At 43.9% G+C, this 18123-nt stretch overlaps 1 protein-coding gene across 4 annotated transcripts in view; it reads left to right on the top strand.

Annotated features, from left to right (window-relative positions):
- The window catches only part of si:ch211-200p22.4 (phosphatidylinositol-binding clathrin assembly protein), a 58235-nt gene that overhangs the window by 23716 nt on the left and 16396 nt on the right, over positions 1-18123 (top strand). For 3 of the 4 annotated variants that reach the window (XM_053415989.1, XM_053415991.1, XM_053415992.1), the window contains exons 3-12: positions 4561-4636; positions 4940-5042; positions 5536-5629; positions 6059-6170; positions 6509-6615; positions 7930-7971; positions 11614-11699; positions 11824-11947; positions 16024-16166; positions 16596-16696. In XM_053415989.1, the coding sequence (XP_053271964.1) occupies positions 4561-4636; positions 4940-5042; positions 5536-5629; positions 6059-6170; positions 6509-6615; positions 7930-7971; positions 11614-11699; positions 11824-11947; positions 16024-16166; positions 16596-16696 (988 nt within the window). The remainder of the gene's footprint in view (positions 1-4560; positions 4637-4939; positions 5043-5535; positions 5630-6058; positions 6171-6508; positions 6616-7929; positions 7972-11613; positions 11700-11823; positions 11948-16023; positions 16167-16595; positions 16697-18123) is intronic. The other variant, XM_053415990.1, reaches the window with a different exon arrangement.

Consider the following 18123-nt stretch of genomic DNA (forward strand, 5'->3'; position numbering starts at 1 on the left):
CTGCTCCGTGCTGAAGTGTCCTTGAGCAAGAACACATAATCCACATTTCTTGCGGCTATTTGAAAGCTAACAGAGAATTTCACAACCAGGATCAATAATTCCTGTTGGTGGAGGTTGTTGTTCAGCGGCTCTGTGGACATGGCGGCAGGACCAAAGGGAGCTGAGCGGTAACTGGTAAAGTTTCCAGGATATAATGCAACGTGAGGTCATGTTTACCAACCAGGCCGGGCTGTGGATGTTCTTTTGAGCCAAAGGGAGGAAGAGATGTGGTGACAGCGAGAGGAGTGTTCTGTGGACAGATCATGTGCTTCTGCCTCTCAGGCTTTGTAGATTTGTATTTCTGCTTCATGGTTTTAGCTATTGGGGGATTTATATGTATTCCGTCTATGGCTCATCAGTAAACTGAATTTATCATGGGTGTTGTTCTTCTGCTTTTGAATTCAGGGCCATTCAACCGTAACTGGAAGCAGAGAGCCATGCCAGCACGGACCATTAAAATAGCCCCAGACCAAAAGAATGTGGATAGGACTGACCACACAGACCTGGTCATGTAAAACCTGTCTTTTCCTGTGTGAAGGACAAAGAAATCAGCATAAAAAACAGTCACAATATCATTTACTTTTACTTTTCATACATCAATTAATCATTTAAAACAATCGATTCGATCCTAATCCAATTACAGTAGAAACGACAGCTCTCCAGCTCTATAGCTATGTCTCCCTGTTGAGGTAGAAGGAGGTAGAGGATGAGTGAAGGATGCTCTATAGCTATGTCTCCCTGTTGAGGTTGAATGAGGTAGAGGGTGAGTGAAGGATGCTCCATAGCTATGTCTCCCTGTTGAGGTAGAAGGAGGTAGATGATGAGTGAAGGATGCTCCATAGCTATGTCTCCCTGTTGAGGTTGAAGGAGGTAGAGGGTGAGTGAAGGATGCTCTATAGCTATGTCTCCCTGTTGAGGTTGAAGGAGGTAGAGGGTGAGTGAAGGATGCTCTATAGCTATGTCTCCCTGTTGAGGTTGAAGGAGGTAGGGGGTGAGTGAAGGCTGCTCTATAGCTCTGTCTCCCTGTTGAGGTTGAAGGAGGTAGAGGGTGAGTGAAGGATGCTCTATAGCTATGTCTCCCTGTTGAGGTTGAAGGAGGTAGAGGGAGTAGCCAGGATCTGAATGTATCAATAATACATGAGGTTGTTCTTCAATATGCTAACATGAATAATTTGACAAGCCGAGCCGACCCTCTTCTCCGTCTCGTCCCCCTCCAGCTCTCCACGTCTCCTCAGTCGCTCCTCCTTTCCACTCGTCTCTATTCTTACACCTTTTGTCAAAATCGTCTTCTCAGAATAGCGTCTTTTTCTTGGAACGTCTTCGCTGAATAATCTCGGGCTCAGCGGGTTTCTGAGTCTCCCTCTCTGTCTCCCTCTCTCTCCCTCTGTGCCGAGTGTTTCTGCCCCTTTATAGATTTCCTCCTTTTCAACTATATCCATGTGTTTTGTGTGGGTTCTCTGTGCCTCTGTACCTGAGGCTGCGGGAGAAGCTCAGGCTTTCGTCTGATGGACTTTTGATGAGGGAGAGGCAGAGAGAGCTTAGGAAGTTTGTGCTTTTCATTTTTTTTTGTTGTCTTGCCGTCTCTCCCTTCTTTCCCCTGTTTATCCGTTACCATCTTGTCTTTCTTTACCTGGGTTCAGGTTGGCACGGAAGAAGTCATCACCCCAATTATCAATTCCAAAAGCATAATGACTTTCCCACCTTAAAACTTAAACTTATACTTATATTTACCCCCTGGAGGATTAATTGTCACCTCTATCCTCAGTGCACCAAACCTTCATTCCAACATAAAACTTGCAATTCCAACTATGACTTCAAAATGATATTGTAGCCACCCGTATTCAGCTTTTTTAGCAACTCATTTCCTGTCCACAGTTGGAAACTGGAATCCCTGCATGTGACGGCGAGAACACTTTCCTTTTTTCTCCACTGCTTAAACATACACAAGAAAAAGGGCAAGAACAAAATTAAATTCTCTTTGCCTTTCTAAACAGTCCCAGAGCTCTTGGAAACGTGTCAGTGCAGCTGAATCCAACACACATGCCCGCAAGCGCTTTTGTGCCCACAGACGCACATTCATAGAAGCTCAAACCAGCCAGTGCGGCCTGGTTCTCTGCCAGATCGGGAAACTGGCAAATCTTAGCTCATTTTAAGTCAGCTGGACAGACACAGCCTTAACGTTAAGATGCTGTTGGGAAGCCTGAGGCCTGAGTTCCCAGAGCCATGGATGGTGGCCAAGACTTATCCCACAGCTCCCTGTTGTTCAGCGATGTGAGGAAGACGAGAAGGCACAGACGCTCGCGAGGGACAAAACTAAAAGTACAGGGTCTGGTCTTCAGAGACAGAGTCCAGGTGAAGTGTCAAGTCTCATCAGTTTAGAGTTCCTGTCTTGTCTCGACCCTCCCTAATAGTTTCACTTCACTCAGTATTTTCTAGAGATTCTTATTGCAAATGGTTTGAACCCTAATCAGTAATCTGTGAGTACATAGAAAGCACTAATGTGTACTTAAAAATACTACTCTTCATCAGGAAAACACATATATTGATGTATTATGAAGTAAATAGCTTTTACTGTATAAAGTCTCGTCCTTTTTTCGTCCTAGTTTCATTGACATGCGTTCTTAGTTTTTGTCTCCCTGACCAAAACACCAACCAGTGGACGTGGGTGAACACACAACCTCCCTGGGGGACCAGCACAGTACCACTCCCCTGTAGACGTGTTGTCCAGGTGCATGTCGAGTTTCTACATTAGTCTCACAACACAGTCCAAGGCCTTTTGAAGTTCTTACTACACCGATCCCATAAACTCTGCTGAGACCATCACAGCTTGTTCTCTTTTATTTTGTTTTCACACACCGGTTCATTCAGCTGAGCCCTATTTCCGTGCTCGTCCATAACGCTGTTAGCCGACTCAGATTTGAGAGTCCATCTCTGCTGGACAGACGAAGAGACTCAGTGAGAGAAACCCGACGAGCTACCGGCACCTGCTCGGGGACCCGCTCCCTCCCAGAGGTCTGAATACATCCTGAGTCTGCAGCTCCAGCCAGGAAACTCTGGGCTTGAGAAAGTGAATAAGTAAAGCTGTGAGCATCATTAATATATTAATACCGGAGTGCTCTCAAACAAGGCCAAAAAGAAAAAATACTCTATAAGAGAAACAGCCCTATAGGAGACGCCGGTAGAAAACAGGTTGTTCTGAGCACATGTCAGGAAAGGTGAAGGAAAAGACGTAGACACAGAGTTTAGGTGAAGTTTAACTTTCACGTATGCAGAATGCAGAAGGAGTTGTCTGGAGAGTAAAGTTACTTTACACAGAATCCAAGAAGGTTTAAATATAAACGGATTGATTGCATCTTTCATAACAAGCCAGACACAAAGTTATAGAGTGGATTTTGATCTCATGAACATTTAAAGGGGTCATTACATAATAATTTATAATATTGTGGTGCCAGTCTTCTCAAAGGTTAATGAATTTAGTTCTGGCGGCTCCCCCCTCCTCCTCAGCAGTTCTGTGACTCAGAAAGAGTCTGAATAAGTGACTGTGAAGAAACCAGCAGGGGATCAGTTAATGTTTAAACCCAGACGACCCAGCCTGAGGTGATGCAAGCGGGGGTTAAACCATCGGAAGCAGCAGGGGGTTAAATCCCCCCCCCCGCCTGCCTGCTGTTGTTCAAAAGCTAGAACCTGAACTGAGCAGCTCTTCAGGCCGCCGGAGTTGACCTCTGACCTCGGTGCACGAAGCCAAAGTGAAACAAACGTCAGGAGGAGACACAGGAACATCAAGTAACTGTTCAATCTTCTCGCTGCCACTCAACATCTTGAGGGGATTAAATGTTTGAGTCACTGCCGCCGCCGCCGTGTGCTGCATTTTAATTGAGACTTAACTTTATGTCAGTGATGAATCATATCGGTCGTCCTTATTAGCTGCACGTTAATGAGCATAAGCTATAACCATCTGTCAGACAGTGAGTGTTTGGTTTTTACTTACTTCTCAATTTTATCTTCTCACTTATCTTTAAAATTGGGGAAGAACAATAAGGTCGACGGAGTTTTTTTTTTTGCCTTTGTGTGTATGTTGGTCTGCTGGTCTGTTATCTGTCTCACTTCTGAATGCAGCTTTACAGAGGTGTTGACTCTGGAGCTTATCTCTCAGCCGAGCCTGTAAACATCTGCACCAGGTATCATCTCCACTGTAGATTCTGTTGTTGCTGGCGGCTGATAACGAGATCTGGAGAATTCAGGGACAAAATGTTTGGTGAAGAAAGCCGGGCTTTCAACCAGCAACCCCACAGGTTCAGACCTATGGGAAAAGTAATTTCAAGGTCTTAATAAAACCGAAAATATAACAAATCCGACAAATTGGATGTTACTAACTCAACACAACGTTCAGGCTGGGTAATTTGATACCATATACACCAGGGGAGCCAACTGAGATTTTATTTTAATGTGTTTTATGAATGTTGATCCTTTATATATTTAATTGACTCAATAACGTTTGTTTCTTCTTCTGTCTCATCACAGCGTTTCATCCAGTACTTGGCCTCAAGAAACACTCTGTTTAACCTGAACAACTTCCTGGATAAGGGTGCTCTGCAAGGTACGGCACACACACACACACACACACACACACACACACACAAAAAAAACACACACAAGCACACATTCTACTCTCTGAAAGGCCGGGAAAGTAATTTCCAGAATTTCTATTTGGTTTTTTAATTTTGTTTTGAACATAATAGAAAATGTTGTTTAATTAAATTTGTAAGTATTAATAAGGTTGTATTCAAATATTGATAAGTTGATTCAAAAGCACCTGACTCAGAGCAGATACACATTCAATTATATTAAAAAACGAATGGTAGGAATCCTTGTCTGATATAAAACCTTCCTTCTCTCTCAGGCTACGACATGTCGACCTTCATCAGACGATACAGCCGTTACCTGAACGAGAAGGCCATGTCCTACAGACTGGTGGCCGTGGACTTCACCAAGATGAAGAGGGGGTAAGAGACGCCGCACACACAACACAACACCCCCACAGCAGGAGGCGTCCAAGACTTTGAAAGAAGAGACGGAAAATGTCCCTGGTTTTACTCCAGGTTGCTGTAAACTGACTCAAAGTAGTAAATATTGCAGAGCATAAAAAGTAAAAAGTTTTAGTGAGCTACAGCTAGTAACTGATTAGCTTTGCTTAGCATACAGAGAGTTGGAGGTTGTGTTGTGAAGATCATTTCAATGTCAGAAGTATCAGCTGTTGTGGAGCGACATTGAATCCTTTCGAGAGAACTTCACTTCAAGCAGCGAAGATTTAGCATTTCTGTGTTCTTATGCAAAACATGGCTCTTCTTTCTACTTCCCATAGTTTCTCTTAATTTATTCGTTTCCTCTTTGTCGTGCATTTCTTAATTCACATCACAATTTACATTCGACTTTCTGCCAAACAAGGTTCCTGCCGAATTAGCATGTGTGTGTGTGTTTTGTTTCCTGTTGTGTAAGGATTGACGGAGTGATGCGCACCATGAGCACAGAGAAGCTGATCAAGACCCTGCCCATCATCCAGAACCAGCTCGATGCTCTGCTGGATTTCCAGGTACTGTGTGTGTGTGTGTGTTTTTTTTTGTGTGCGAGTGTGTGTCATTATGCATGCTTGTTGTCGGAGACGTGGTTGATTCACTTCCCCATCAAAATGTAAATTAAACCCACAGACTGCAAAGTTTGAAATCTTTTATCACTGGAGCATAAGGCGGGTGTTATGGAGACTGTGTGCGTCTGTGTTTGTGTGTGTGTGCGTCTGAGTGTGTAGGAGGGGGGGAGGGTTTATGAAATTGGTGGGTATGTTGTGGTTTGTGCCAACAATCTTCGAAGAGCGATAAAATAGATGATGAATCTCATTGGAGTGTTTACTTTGTGCTACCTGAGTATGTGTTTGTGTGTTTGTGTGTGTGTTTTAATCTTTGGAAAAGTGTGATGAAGATTTTTCTTCTCCTTTCCACCCCCCCCCTGCCCCCCCTCTCCCCAGGCCAACCCCAACGAGCTGACCAACGGAGTGATCAACTCGGCCTTCATGCTGCTCTTCAAAGACTCCATCAGGCTGTTTGCTGCTTACAATGAGGGGGTCATCAACCTGTTGGGTAACTCTCTCACACACACACACACACACACACACACACACACACACACACACACACACACACACTAACATACAGTTTATAATCACAGTCTGGTTGCCATGGCAGTGCAAAACGTAAATTACAGTAATTTTTGACAAGCTGTCACGAAGCTGTTAAGAGCTTCTGTTGGTTTCTACTTAACTATACACTGATAGGTCCTTCCTTCCTTCCTTCCTTCCTTCCTTCCTTCCTTCCTTCCTTCCCAACTTACCTCCTTCCACTAGATGGCAAATACAATACAGATAAGACACAAACACTACTTCATTTTGAATCCTAATCTCTGCTTTCTGTGTCTCTAGAAAAATACTTTGACATGAAGAAGAACCAGTGTAAAGACGCTCTGGAGATCTACAAGAAATTTCTTTACAGGATGACGAAGCTGTCAGAGTTCCTCAAAGTGGCCGAGGTACATGCACACACACACAAATACGCACAGACACACACACACACTCACACACTCAAAAGTACGGCAATGTGCACATTCACATCTGGAGTCAGATTTACTAGAGTTTCTTAACAAAAACAATCTTAAAGAAAAGCATCTGCTGTTTGGAATTTGGAAATTTCCTCGTAACGTGTTGTTTATTTTCCTGGTCTCATTAACTCACACAGATTCATTGACCCACAATTAACACATATACGTGAAAACAGACACACACACAACTTTAAAGAGTGGGTTTTGCCCCTATAGATGTGTGCAGTACTCTGTGCAGTCAGGACAACCTGACTTACCCTCAATGCCACACATTTGCTGCACACACAGAGACACAAACACACACACACACACACACACACACACGTATACACACACCTATATATATAAAAAGATGGAGGACGTGGTTAGACGCTCCGTTAGCTCCCTCTCCTCCTGCTCCCCACACTCCTCCATCTAATCCCTTTCTTCTCCCTCGCTCTTCCCTCTCCCCCCTGACAAAGATGGATACTCGTGCGGCTCTCCCTCTCCCAGTGCCCACAGATCATCCCTCTTTCCTTCCTCTCCTCCTGTGCCCTCCTCCTCCTTCCCTCTCTCCTTTGTTTCAGCAGATTTAAAACCGCGAGGTAGTTGATTTCCTTTTTCTGCAGAGGAAACTGAATGTTCAAATAAAACGGCCCCCAATCAAGTTGCTTTGTCTTTTTATAATTAGGTTCTGAGGAACTCCCATTAAGTGGGTTTTTACTTTTTATAGAGACAGAATTTAAAATAATAGTGTTTAATAAAAAATAAAAGACAAATCCAGGGTCTTTTAAAGCTCAACTCTGATCAGGAGTCTAGATTTTCTGACCTGATTTTACAGATCCTGAAAAAATAATAAAAAATCCCCCAAAAAGTTTTATAGGAAACATATAATGCTTTTTTTCTTTCCTCTACTGTGTTATAGTTGTCATAGCTGTCCCTTTATTATGAATGTTTTCAATGTTGTCACATCCTCAGTCATCAGTTGCCACACCCGCTCTCCCTCATTGGTCAGACACATCTCACTGAACAGTCGTCATCACCATTCACCACGAGGATTGGTCGGCTCATCGGCCAATCCAGATGTCACAACAACGTTTGCTTGTTTATTTCTGTTGTCGTTTGTGTTTGACGCTGCATGAAGTAACGATTCGCCTTATTTTGTGTTTTGTGTTTCTCATATTTGTTTTTCCCTCTCCATGATCTCCCACCTCCCTTTCTCCCCCTTTTTTTATTTCTTTTGTTGATTTTGTTTTTTGATGACAGCAAGTTGGAATAGATCAGGGTGACATCCCAGATCTCTCACAGGTCAGTGTACATCTCACCTTCCTCTTCCTCTCTTTCTGATCCCCACTCATCTTTTTCTATCCCTCTTCCTGATTAACACAACATGCGTGGTGTCATTGCTCCCTCTATGCTTCCATCCATCTTATCTGCCCCCCCCTTGTCCAGCCTGATCTAACTGTTCCAATCTAGGCACCTCTCTTCTGGTTGGATTGATTTTCTCTTTCTTCTTCTCATTTCACTTCTCTCTGCTCATTATGGGTAGATCAACAGGCGGAGCTGTGTTCGGTCAGCCCTATGTTTAAACACGTGGGTTTTAAAGCCTTGAGCGACTGCGAATAATTAGTTCAGACCTTGAATCTAGAAAAATAATAATTGCAACAACAAAGAGGCTTGAAGACGAGACGGCGACGCTACGAGGGAATAGACGGAATAATTTCTGTCTTGTTTTTTTTTGTATCATCAAGGATAAAGTTTCCCTTTTACCTAGTTGTGAATTCAGAGGAATCGCTTGAAGCCTGTTTTCCTTGTTATCCTCCTAATGGTTAATGGGAAGAACAAAGAGAGACGACAGACTTCCCCGGTTAGCCTGGAACACACGAAGATGCACATCGGGGCCGAGAAGTTAAACTGCTCTGTTTCTGAATCCACGCAAATACCCGTTTAGAATTCAACCTGACAACATGAACTCTCCTTTGTGGGTTTGTTGTTGTGTGATAGTTTGAATCCGGTAGTTAAACGAAACGTCCACTGGAGGGCGCTGAAGAATCGAGGGTTTCTGAAAACAAGCATGGTGAACGTGGATGAGATTGTGATAATACATCTTGAGAAAGAGGCGATTACTTTGTAAACGCTCTCTTATAAACTCCTGAATTCTCACCTCAAATATTCATCGTTTAAATGTCTTTGTTTCGCTTGAGTTACTGGCTACGCTGCCCCCTATGGTTTCCACTGGTACTGCTTAGTTTAGTTAGCATTGTACTGACAAGAGGTTCTGTCCATTTCCTTTTTACATATGTGTTTGCAAGCGTTAGGGTGTGTAGGGTGTGTAACCCTGTAATGTGTAACATCTGACACATTTATCCACGAGTTGTATCCCTGCTGCGGTTATGAGTTGACCACAGAGAGTAACGTTGTGGATTTGGCAGCTGTGGAGCTTCTCCGCCCCCCCGGTGGAACTCGACCGTGGTCGTGAACGTTGTGTGAATTGTGCGCTTGTCGAACTCGTCTCCGTTGACTCACTGTCGCTAAATGGACGTTTTTCTTCTTCTCCCTCCTCTGTCGCAGAAAACTAAAGGATCACACCTTGTAGGTGGTGGGTTATGTACTGTACTGCTTACCCCCTGTAGCCTGCTTAACCCCCCCCCACCCCACCCACCCCCCTGCATGAACATCCCTGTGGTCACGTACGTGTGTGTGTGTAGCCATACACACTTCTACCTGACACACTCAGAGGCATGCCTTTTCTGTCTTTTATTTCTTGTCAGACTGGAGCGACATGATGTTGACTCAGTAGAATATGTATGTGTTCGCCCCGGGTTGTTCGCACACACACACACACACGCACACACACACCCTCACAGACACACACAGAGCTCTGACACAACAAGCAAAAGGGCATGAAACCTCATGAATAGGAAATGAGGCTTCTCCCCTCTGCCCCTCTGTCTTCATCTGCATGTAAAAACCTCTGCACCGGGTTTGGACTCTCTCATTTAAATTCCATCCCTTCCTTAGATGTTGTTTATTCCACATTTGCCGTGCACGACATCATTGCTTCAACATGCCTGGTGGAGGTGCTTTGATAGCGACTAACCCTGAGTACTGCAGTGCGATTATTGTTTAATAAAAAGGAAACACGAGCTAAATATCTTTAGATGAGATGTTCGCCCACAACACGGACGACACCTCTGCAAAGTGTGTCTTTGTGCGTCAGAGCTAATATTGACCCGACTCACACAAGGTCTTTGTTCTCCACCTTTTCAAAAACCCACTGACAGTTAAATAGTGTCTCTTTCTCCTCAGTGAGTCTGTGTCTTTAACAACCAGGCAACAGTTTGGCAAGAGCCCACCGTCTAGCCAGCCACAGAGGGCTCGCAAGCCAAAACACTCCCAAGTGTGTGTGGGAATGTGTGTCTGTGTGGGTGTGTGTGTGTGTGCAGCCCTACTGGCGTTACATTCTTGTGGATGGAGAGGCAGACGTGACGTTGTCATATTTTCACAGTGGAAGAATTTCCTCTCTCCCTCCTCCGTGTTAAGCTGCAGACGAGTGTGAGAGAACCGAGGATCTTACACTCAACAATGCAGCGGCCTCCCTTCTTGCCCTCTTCTCTCTCTCTCTCTCTCTGTTTCGCTGCCTTAACGAGGCTCCTAACGAGCGCTGAGCACCGAGTGTTGTGCAACGGGAACAATCGGAGCTGATCTTGAGTTTGACGCTGGATTGTGTTTTTTTCTGTAGTAGCGTAGCAACGAATCCCCGAGGAGCCGTCTCTCTTACTTCTGCTCCAGAACGTTAGAGCTGACGTTTTAATGCTGCTTCCTTATGTCATCTCACAACAGAGCTCGTTTCACAGACTCTTGGACTCGCTCGTTTATTTTCTGGTCAAGTAATTAAGAGCAGGTAAAGAGTTTAGAGAATAATCTCTTTCCCCAAACTGAATAAACATGAACAGATTTAGTTGCTGCAGATATTTTCCCTAACTCTTCCTGCCAGCCGCCCTTTGTAAAATGTTCGATTGAGCCCGGGAGAGAATTCAGAAAGGAAATGTTCGTGAGGTTCACAGCGAGTGGGCGTGTTGATGACGGACAGGAAACAGAATTTCATTGTAGAAACTGTTCATCACAATATCATAAAGCCTTTAAAGCCACATTTCAAACTCAACTTTAGTCATTTACATGGATATAAAACAGAGAAAATCTGTAAATCTATAACTCAGAAGCTGGAATCACAGAATCATATTTGACATTTCTGCTTATTCAAGTGATTTATCAAGCAGGAAAAAAAGACATTTTCAGGATCCTGCTTCTGAAATGTGACCAATCCCTGCTCGCCTCTGATTTATACAATTTAAGTATAATTCACAGCCAGCACGTGATGGACGTGAAATTTGAAAGTGTCATGTCCTGCTGCTCTACTCCGACACGTCCCTTTGTCTCAATGTCCCCCACATCTTCCTGGACAATCTCCTGCTGCGTCTTCACATGGGAAAGACAAACCACATTTCATCCTCACACTTGTTGTTCAGCTGAGATGCTGCAGTGTGCAGTGAGACAAAGAGGAAACACACAACAAGGGGGAAGATGAATGAGAAGTGATCTCCTCCTGCTCATGAGACTTCTCAGGAGAAGAACCCGGTGCGACCTCTCCTCCGCACTCCACCTGTTCCCTCGCTCTTTGTCTTTTAACCTCCTCCTTTGTTCTCTCTCTCCGTTGAGTCTCCTGCTAACGCTGTTAGTGTTTGCTGCATGTTGACATGGCTATTCTTGGATCCCGATGCACTCTGCTACCTTCCTGTGAGACCAACTAACTCCTGGATGCTTTGTTTGTGTGTGTAACTGTATGTGTGGGTGGGGGTTTGTGCATATGAGAGGAAAGTGAGTGATCTTTCTAAAAGTTGAGCTGTTTATTGAATAGTTTCCTCATTCACTCTCCTCGTTCTCCCTCAGGCCCCCAGCAGCCTGCTGGAGGCTTTAGAGCAGCACCTGGCCTCTCTGGAGGGCAAGAAGACCAAGGAGCTGAACGCAGACACCAGGTAGACATCTTGATCACCTGCCGTTAGACAGCTCTCTTTAATGATTTCAATATCAAATGTGTGAAAAACTAATAAATATAAAGCCTATCATCATTGTGCTCATGCTCTGTTTCCTCCTTTGCAGAGCGTCCACCTTGTCCAGCGCCGTCTCCTCCCTGTCCTCCACCGGCATGTCCTTCAGCCGCATGGACGAGAAGGAGAAGCAGCAGGCCCTGGAGGAGGAGCAGGCCAGACTGCATGCTCTAAAGGTAACAGACATTTTACTTGTAAAGCAAATTATACATTAGACTCAGCGCTGCAGAGGCAGAAAGACCAGCTGCCATAGCTCTGCCTCTTTCTCCTTCCACTTCCACTCACTGGGGAAAGTCTCTCTGCTGCCACAGTCTGAACTGGACGCTACTGGATTCATATGGGATTAGATTACCTGGTATTAAAGGGATAGGTCATCCTGAAAGGAAAATGCACTCATTACCTACTCACCTCTATGATGGTGGGTGAAGTGTTTGAGTCCATAAAACACTTTTGGCGTTTCAGGGGTAAGGCTCATAGGAAAAGCAGAAGGGAAAAGGAAGCTGTCCCGTTCTAACGCCTGATTCAAATGTTTATTTATTCCTCTTTTAAACTGCATTTGTAAACAGATTTTTATATTCCATTACTTATTTATGAATTCAATAATATATTTTTAAAGGATTTACTTACTGACTTTTTATGTTATTTTCTAAAACCCCCCCCCTTTTAATTATGCTACTTATTGAGAGATTCATATTTGATTGGGAAATGATTCCATGATTTCTCTTTTAATGGGCCATTAAATATTAAATAAGGAAAGTCTTGGGTATTTACTCTGTTTTTATTTAAACATTAAACAATTTATTTTGGAACAGCATCTGTACATATATTTATGCTGCTGAGAACCAAGGTCAAATTCCCTGTTTATTTCAGACCAATAAAACAGATTCTGATGTTTTATGATGGTATAGTTTAATTTTGACCCTAGTTTAATTTCCCTCTGTAATCTGAGGGACAGGGTGATGATGTGAACAATTTACTGAAGCTAACAGGAAGTGCAGAAGCAGAACTCTGAGGATCCACAGAGGAATTTGACCTCCTGAACTAAAGAGCCACATCACAGGACTCGTCTGATGCAGCCGCTGGATTTAAAACTCACACAGAGAGTAAACTGCAAATCTGAAGCAACTACATCAAACTTGAGTCCTGACAAACGGCTCCAGCAGTTATTAAAAGTAATAAATATATATATATATATATACTCACAGTGCGTCTATAACTGCTGCTGCTGTCGTATGAGTCGGGCTGACTGTGTTGTCGCTGACGGATCAACCTGCAACTTGGCAGTTTGCTGAACTCCTGTTGAGGATAAAGGCCGAGAGCCTCAGTGCTGAGCCGTAGAAAAGTCGACTGTAGAATGTGTTGACATTTCCTCCTCCTGCCTCGGGAGTCCTGCCTCACAGCGAACTGTAATCGAGTAAGAGCAGTGAAGCTACAAAACGGGCTACACATCGGCTGTGTGGGTCTGTGTGTGGGTCTGTGTGCGAGTGTATTTTGATCATGCTTGCATCCTGGCAGACGAGATCCAGTGTGTGTGGATCACGTTGCCAGTATCTTCGAGCTTTGTCGATCTGTGAGTGTGAGGCGTGTGTGTGTGTGTGTGTGTGTATCCTGGCAGATCAGGCGCAGTGTGTGCTGCCAGTGTGTCTCAGTGTGTTTGTTTGTGTGCACGGCTGATTGGATTTTCTCCGTGCCCTTGGTTGCCCTGTTTCTGCCGAGGTCCAGTGATTACCTCTGGGTTGAGCGAGAGAGGAGAGGGGAGATAAAGTGAGAGCGAGAACATAACAGAGTAAGAAGCGCAGCGAGGGAGCCGGGGTCAGCAGGGGTCGTCCAAATACTCACGTCCAGCTGTCCGTGTGCCCTGGTGTCCGTATGGACTTAACACACACACACACACACACTCATGGAAAGACACTTACACAGTCAGCTACTGTCCAGCTGGGGCCTCTGCCCAAACAATAACAGCAGTTCCCATTTGTTCCTGGCTACGCTGTCAGAATATCAATGAGGACTCCGCTCGGCTGAGGCTCGTTCAGCAGGAGATCCAGTTTATTAATCTGACAAAATTCATTTAAAGATGCGAGCGGCTGTAAAGGGAATACGATCATTTCCATACTTTAAAGATGGGATTTGAACTGAATTAAACATCTGGGCGTGTAAATAAATAAAAATACATCTGTGAGTGGCAGCGTTTCCTCTCCCTGGCCGTTCCCTGCCTACCACCTTTTCTTTTCTGGTACTGTAAATTGCTTTCTGTGTGTTTTTAAGAAAATGTGTTATTTCCATGTACATGATGGGACTCACATGTATCGATCCCTGCAGTGGAATTAGGTCTTTGCAGCAGAAGTAATAAGATCCAGCGGGAAATACAGGCAGATGGGATATAAGCACCACATATAAGCAATAGAGCAGCAAGGATGACAAAATCAATCAACAAAGCAATAAAATATAATGTAGTCACTTGTGGGAAAACTCCAGCAGCCCTGGTGGGTAGAGTATGTTCACTGCATGTAGAAAACACTATGGATTACACACACTGTGCATGTTTTATTTAGATTTGTCAGAAAGGATGTTGAGTCAGATTTCTCTCCTGTTACATCAAACTGACCCTGAAGTAAAACATTCAAATTCATGCAAGAAATGAAAAGTCTGGAGCAGGAAGTGAGATTTCCAAACGTGTGTCTAAAAACCTTCAGAGTCTCGGAGCAGCAGTCATATCATTTGGGGGATTTTCTACATTGTTGTGCAGTTGTGTTTCAGACCTGAGAGACTCTTACATTGTGAAACAGGATTTGATTCATCTGTGGTCGTGCAAACATCAGCTGTGTCAAAACGAAATAAAAGATTCAGTCACCAGACTCACAGCTTCATACGTCTTGACTGTAGACGGCAGATAAAGATGGCCGACACGTCTCTACTTCCTCAGACTGATGAAATATTGTGTACACACAGGTGCTGACATTCAGGAGGTTGTTGTTGTTGTTGAAGACGACGCATTCTAGTGGAAATCTGGAGAAATACCTCAGCGGCTGGAATCGTTGTACTTTTCTCAGCAGCGCCACCTGTTGCTTTGATCCGTCAATCAAACTTACCACGAAGATAAACACCTGAACAGACATCAGTGTGATAAGAATCTGTAATTTATTAGATTCGTGCTGTAGTTTGATCCGTGTCCCATCCAGTGACACGGAGGAGACAGGGTTTATTAAACAGCATTCTGATATACTTGAAACTAAAGCATCTTATTGATTTATCTGTATCATACATGGCTCCACAGAAGGTGCTGAATGAAGGAGACAACACTCACAGCTTCATACGTCTTTATTTCATCAGCTTGAATCAATGGAAAACTAAACAACAGTCCAAACCTTAGTTTCAGCTTCAGTTCACTTTTTGAGTTTTGCTGCTGGACTCTGCTGACGTCTGTGTTTCTGTCTCTGGAGAGATCAGGGCTGAGTTCTGCTGGGAGCCGGCTGCAGCTGCGTCAAACCCTGTTTCGGACACATGACGGCAAAAAAAACTTCAGACAAAGTTGTGTTAGGTTGTGTTTCTCACTGAAAACCGATAGAACTGGTCGGTTTTAAAGCACTTGAAGCTAATTGTCCGTCATTATATTGTGCACGAGGAATCCAGCACTGAAAAGAAACCTTGGCAGCACATGAGTTTAGTGAATTCACTTGGATTCCGGCCGGACTTCAGCTCCTCAAGCCAGAAACTAAGTGAAGTAAACTCATTTGAACTTCTCCTTTGTCTTCTCACTGATGAAGCCACACACCTGCAGCTGGACATTACTAGCTGTCAATCAAACGGTAGCCACGCCCCAATGTGTACGATGCTTTATGGTCTATTTGACTCTAAATGGGACGACGGCTTGAAACTAGAGATTGAGAACTTATTGTGTTTTTCTTAATGTTTTACTGACATTATAAATCTATTTAGGAGTAGAGTAAATTTCTTAGACGTCTATTAAACTTTTTGAAATTAGGGGCATTTTTGCACTAAGCCCTCTACTGGTCATTTGAGAGAATACAGGTTTCACAATGCTCCACTCACGACTTTACAGGATGGCTGGTGTAAAATAGGCCTCTGGAGAAATGTTACATAATATGACTTATGTGTGTTGTTTTCCAGAACTTGAGTTTACTGGAAACAAAACTCTAAGTGGAAATTAATGTTTAACCATTGTCCTGAACCCACTGTGCTTTTTTTTCCTTGTGTATTTATGTGTATACGTGTGTGTGTTTTGTGTGTGTATGTCCCTCAGGACCAGCGCCTGAAGGAGATGAACATGCAGACCCCGCCCTCTGCCTCCCCCAGCAGCCAATCGATAGGCCTCGCCAACAACAACCACATCACACAAAACCCAGAGTTTTTCACCTCCACGCTGTCTGCCAACAGGTACACACACATACACACACACACAGACACACACTAGTTTGAACAATCAAGTCCCAGTGACAAATATACAAAAGAACTTCGTCCTCAGATCCCAGACCAGCAGAGTTACAGTGAAACTAGTCATTCATCGAAGGGATATCACAATTTTCACATCCCTTCAGAGAGAGAGAGAGAGAGAGAGAATTAATCTTTATCTGCGACAAATTAATATTTTTTACTTGTGGCTTTTGCTATTTATGCGTAATTGATTAAATATTTATGCTCTGTCTCATTTGTCTTTCTGTATCTGACTTCTCTCTTGTCACTGACCTGTTCACTTGATTTGTTTCCCTTTCATTCCATCACTACTCTCATCACTTCACCTCTTCCCCCCCCCCCCCCCTCCTCTTTTCTCATCATCCCTCCTTCTCGGCCTCCTTCACTCGTCAGCGTGCCCAATCTGAACAGTGACCTGTTTGATCTTCAGCCGGCCTTCATCCCCGCTGTGCATAGCAATCCTTCCATCTCCACCGCCAACAGTGCCTGGGGAGGTACGTTAGCTACACACACACAGACACACACAGACACACACTTGTATTTACATATATATGAAGGCACCAGCAGGGACACGGACATGCAAATAAGACAAACACAGGCCTGCACGCACACAAATTAATTTATTTCCATCCATTTGTCGTATGTTTGGTTCTGATTAGTAACTTGATGATGTAAGAACACGGTGAAACGTCATGATTGACAGCTGAGACTGACTCACGATTGGTCGAGTGCAGGCTTTGATGCCGTGGCTCCACTTCACCATCGCTCCTGTGCAGACTCTGGCTCCGAAATATATAATAAAATCCAAAATATATATATTGTTTTTTACAGACTTTGCCCTGAGCAGTAAACCAGTGTGTGGAAACGTCCTCTAACATTCAAACATCCTTGATTTGCGACATTTCAGCTCGGAATCAGATTCCTCAAATCAAAACGGGAGCGTCAGAAGATTCCGGAGGAGCAGTTGTTGCAGAGTATTACCGGCTTTGTGACAGAGGATTAAACTGAAGCCATTGATAAAGAGTTCGGTCCAGACTTCAGAATCTCAGCTGAGATATCATCCCTTAACTCTATCAGCGGCTCTGACATGGGAGCTGAGATAAATATCCCCCGAGCGTCTGTCAGAAAGAACACAGAGGACACGTTGCTCTGTAAATAAACCTGATGACGTCTCAGTGAGGCGGAGGACAGAGGACACGCTGGTTTAAATTAACTGTCTCGGAGAAAAACATATATTTGTGGAGGAGAATTAAATCAAATGTGAGCCTGTCATAAACTTCGGTCGTTTTATGTTTGCATCTGTAAAAGCTTTTATTTTAAAGAATAAAAAAGCAGTAAAGTTAATTCACATTTATATGTGATATCTTTTTTTACTTGCATTTAATAAATGGTAGAAAGGGTAATTTCTCAGACACCACGTTTATTGCGATTCCATTTTTCGCCCCCCCATGTTTAGTTTAGTCGTCAGTTGTCGGAATGGCTTTATTCCCGTTGTGTTTCCTGAAAGCTTCGCTGTAACGCTGACATCATGTTTATTAATATCCAATGTGGCGCACCGTGTCGTGTGCTGTTGTTTCGTGGTTCACACAAACGCAGCCTCCCTCCGAGGCTCCGCGTCCTAATCCCCCGACTGGGATGCGGATGAAGACCAAAAAAACAAAAGGTGCCTCGGTGGATTTTCCTCGTTGGCAGACTTAACGCTCCTGACGTTCCCACTTGCCGTCACACAGCCGCACAAATTACTGAGCAGCAACAATGGCAGTGTGCTGGAGACTGTGAGGTTCATGTTCCTCATCTAATGGGATTAGTGGAGCAGGAGGTGGTGGGATTGGTGCCACTTCAAAGCTGCTATTCTGGTCCCTATAAAGGAAAAATCCCAGTTTGGTTTTAAATATTTTCTTTTGTATTCCAGTTGCTTATA

Source organism: Pleuronectes platessa, chromosome 23 (genome assembly GCF_947347685.1).
Source record: "Pleuronectes platessa chromosome 23, fPlePla1.1, whole genome shotgun sequence".
Taxonomy (NCBI): domain Eukaryota; kingdom Metazoa; phylum Chordata; class Actinopteri; order Pleuronectiformes; family Pleuronectidae; genus Pleuronectes; species Pleuronectes platessa.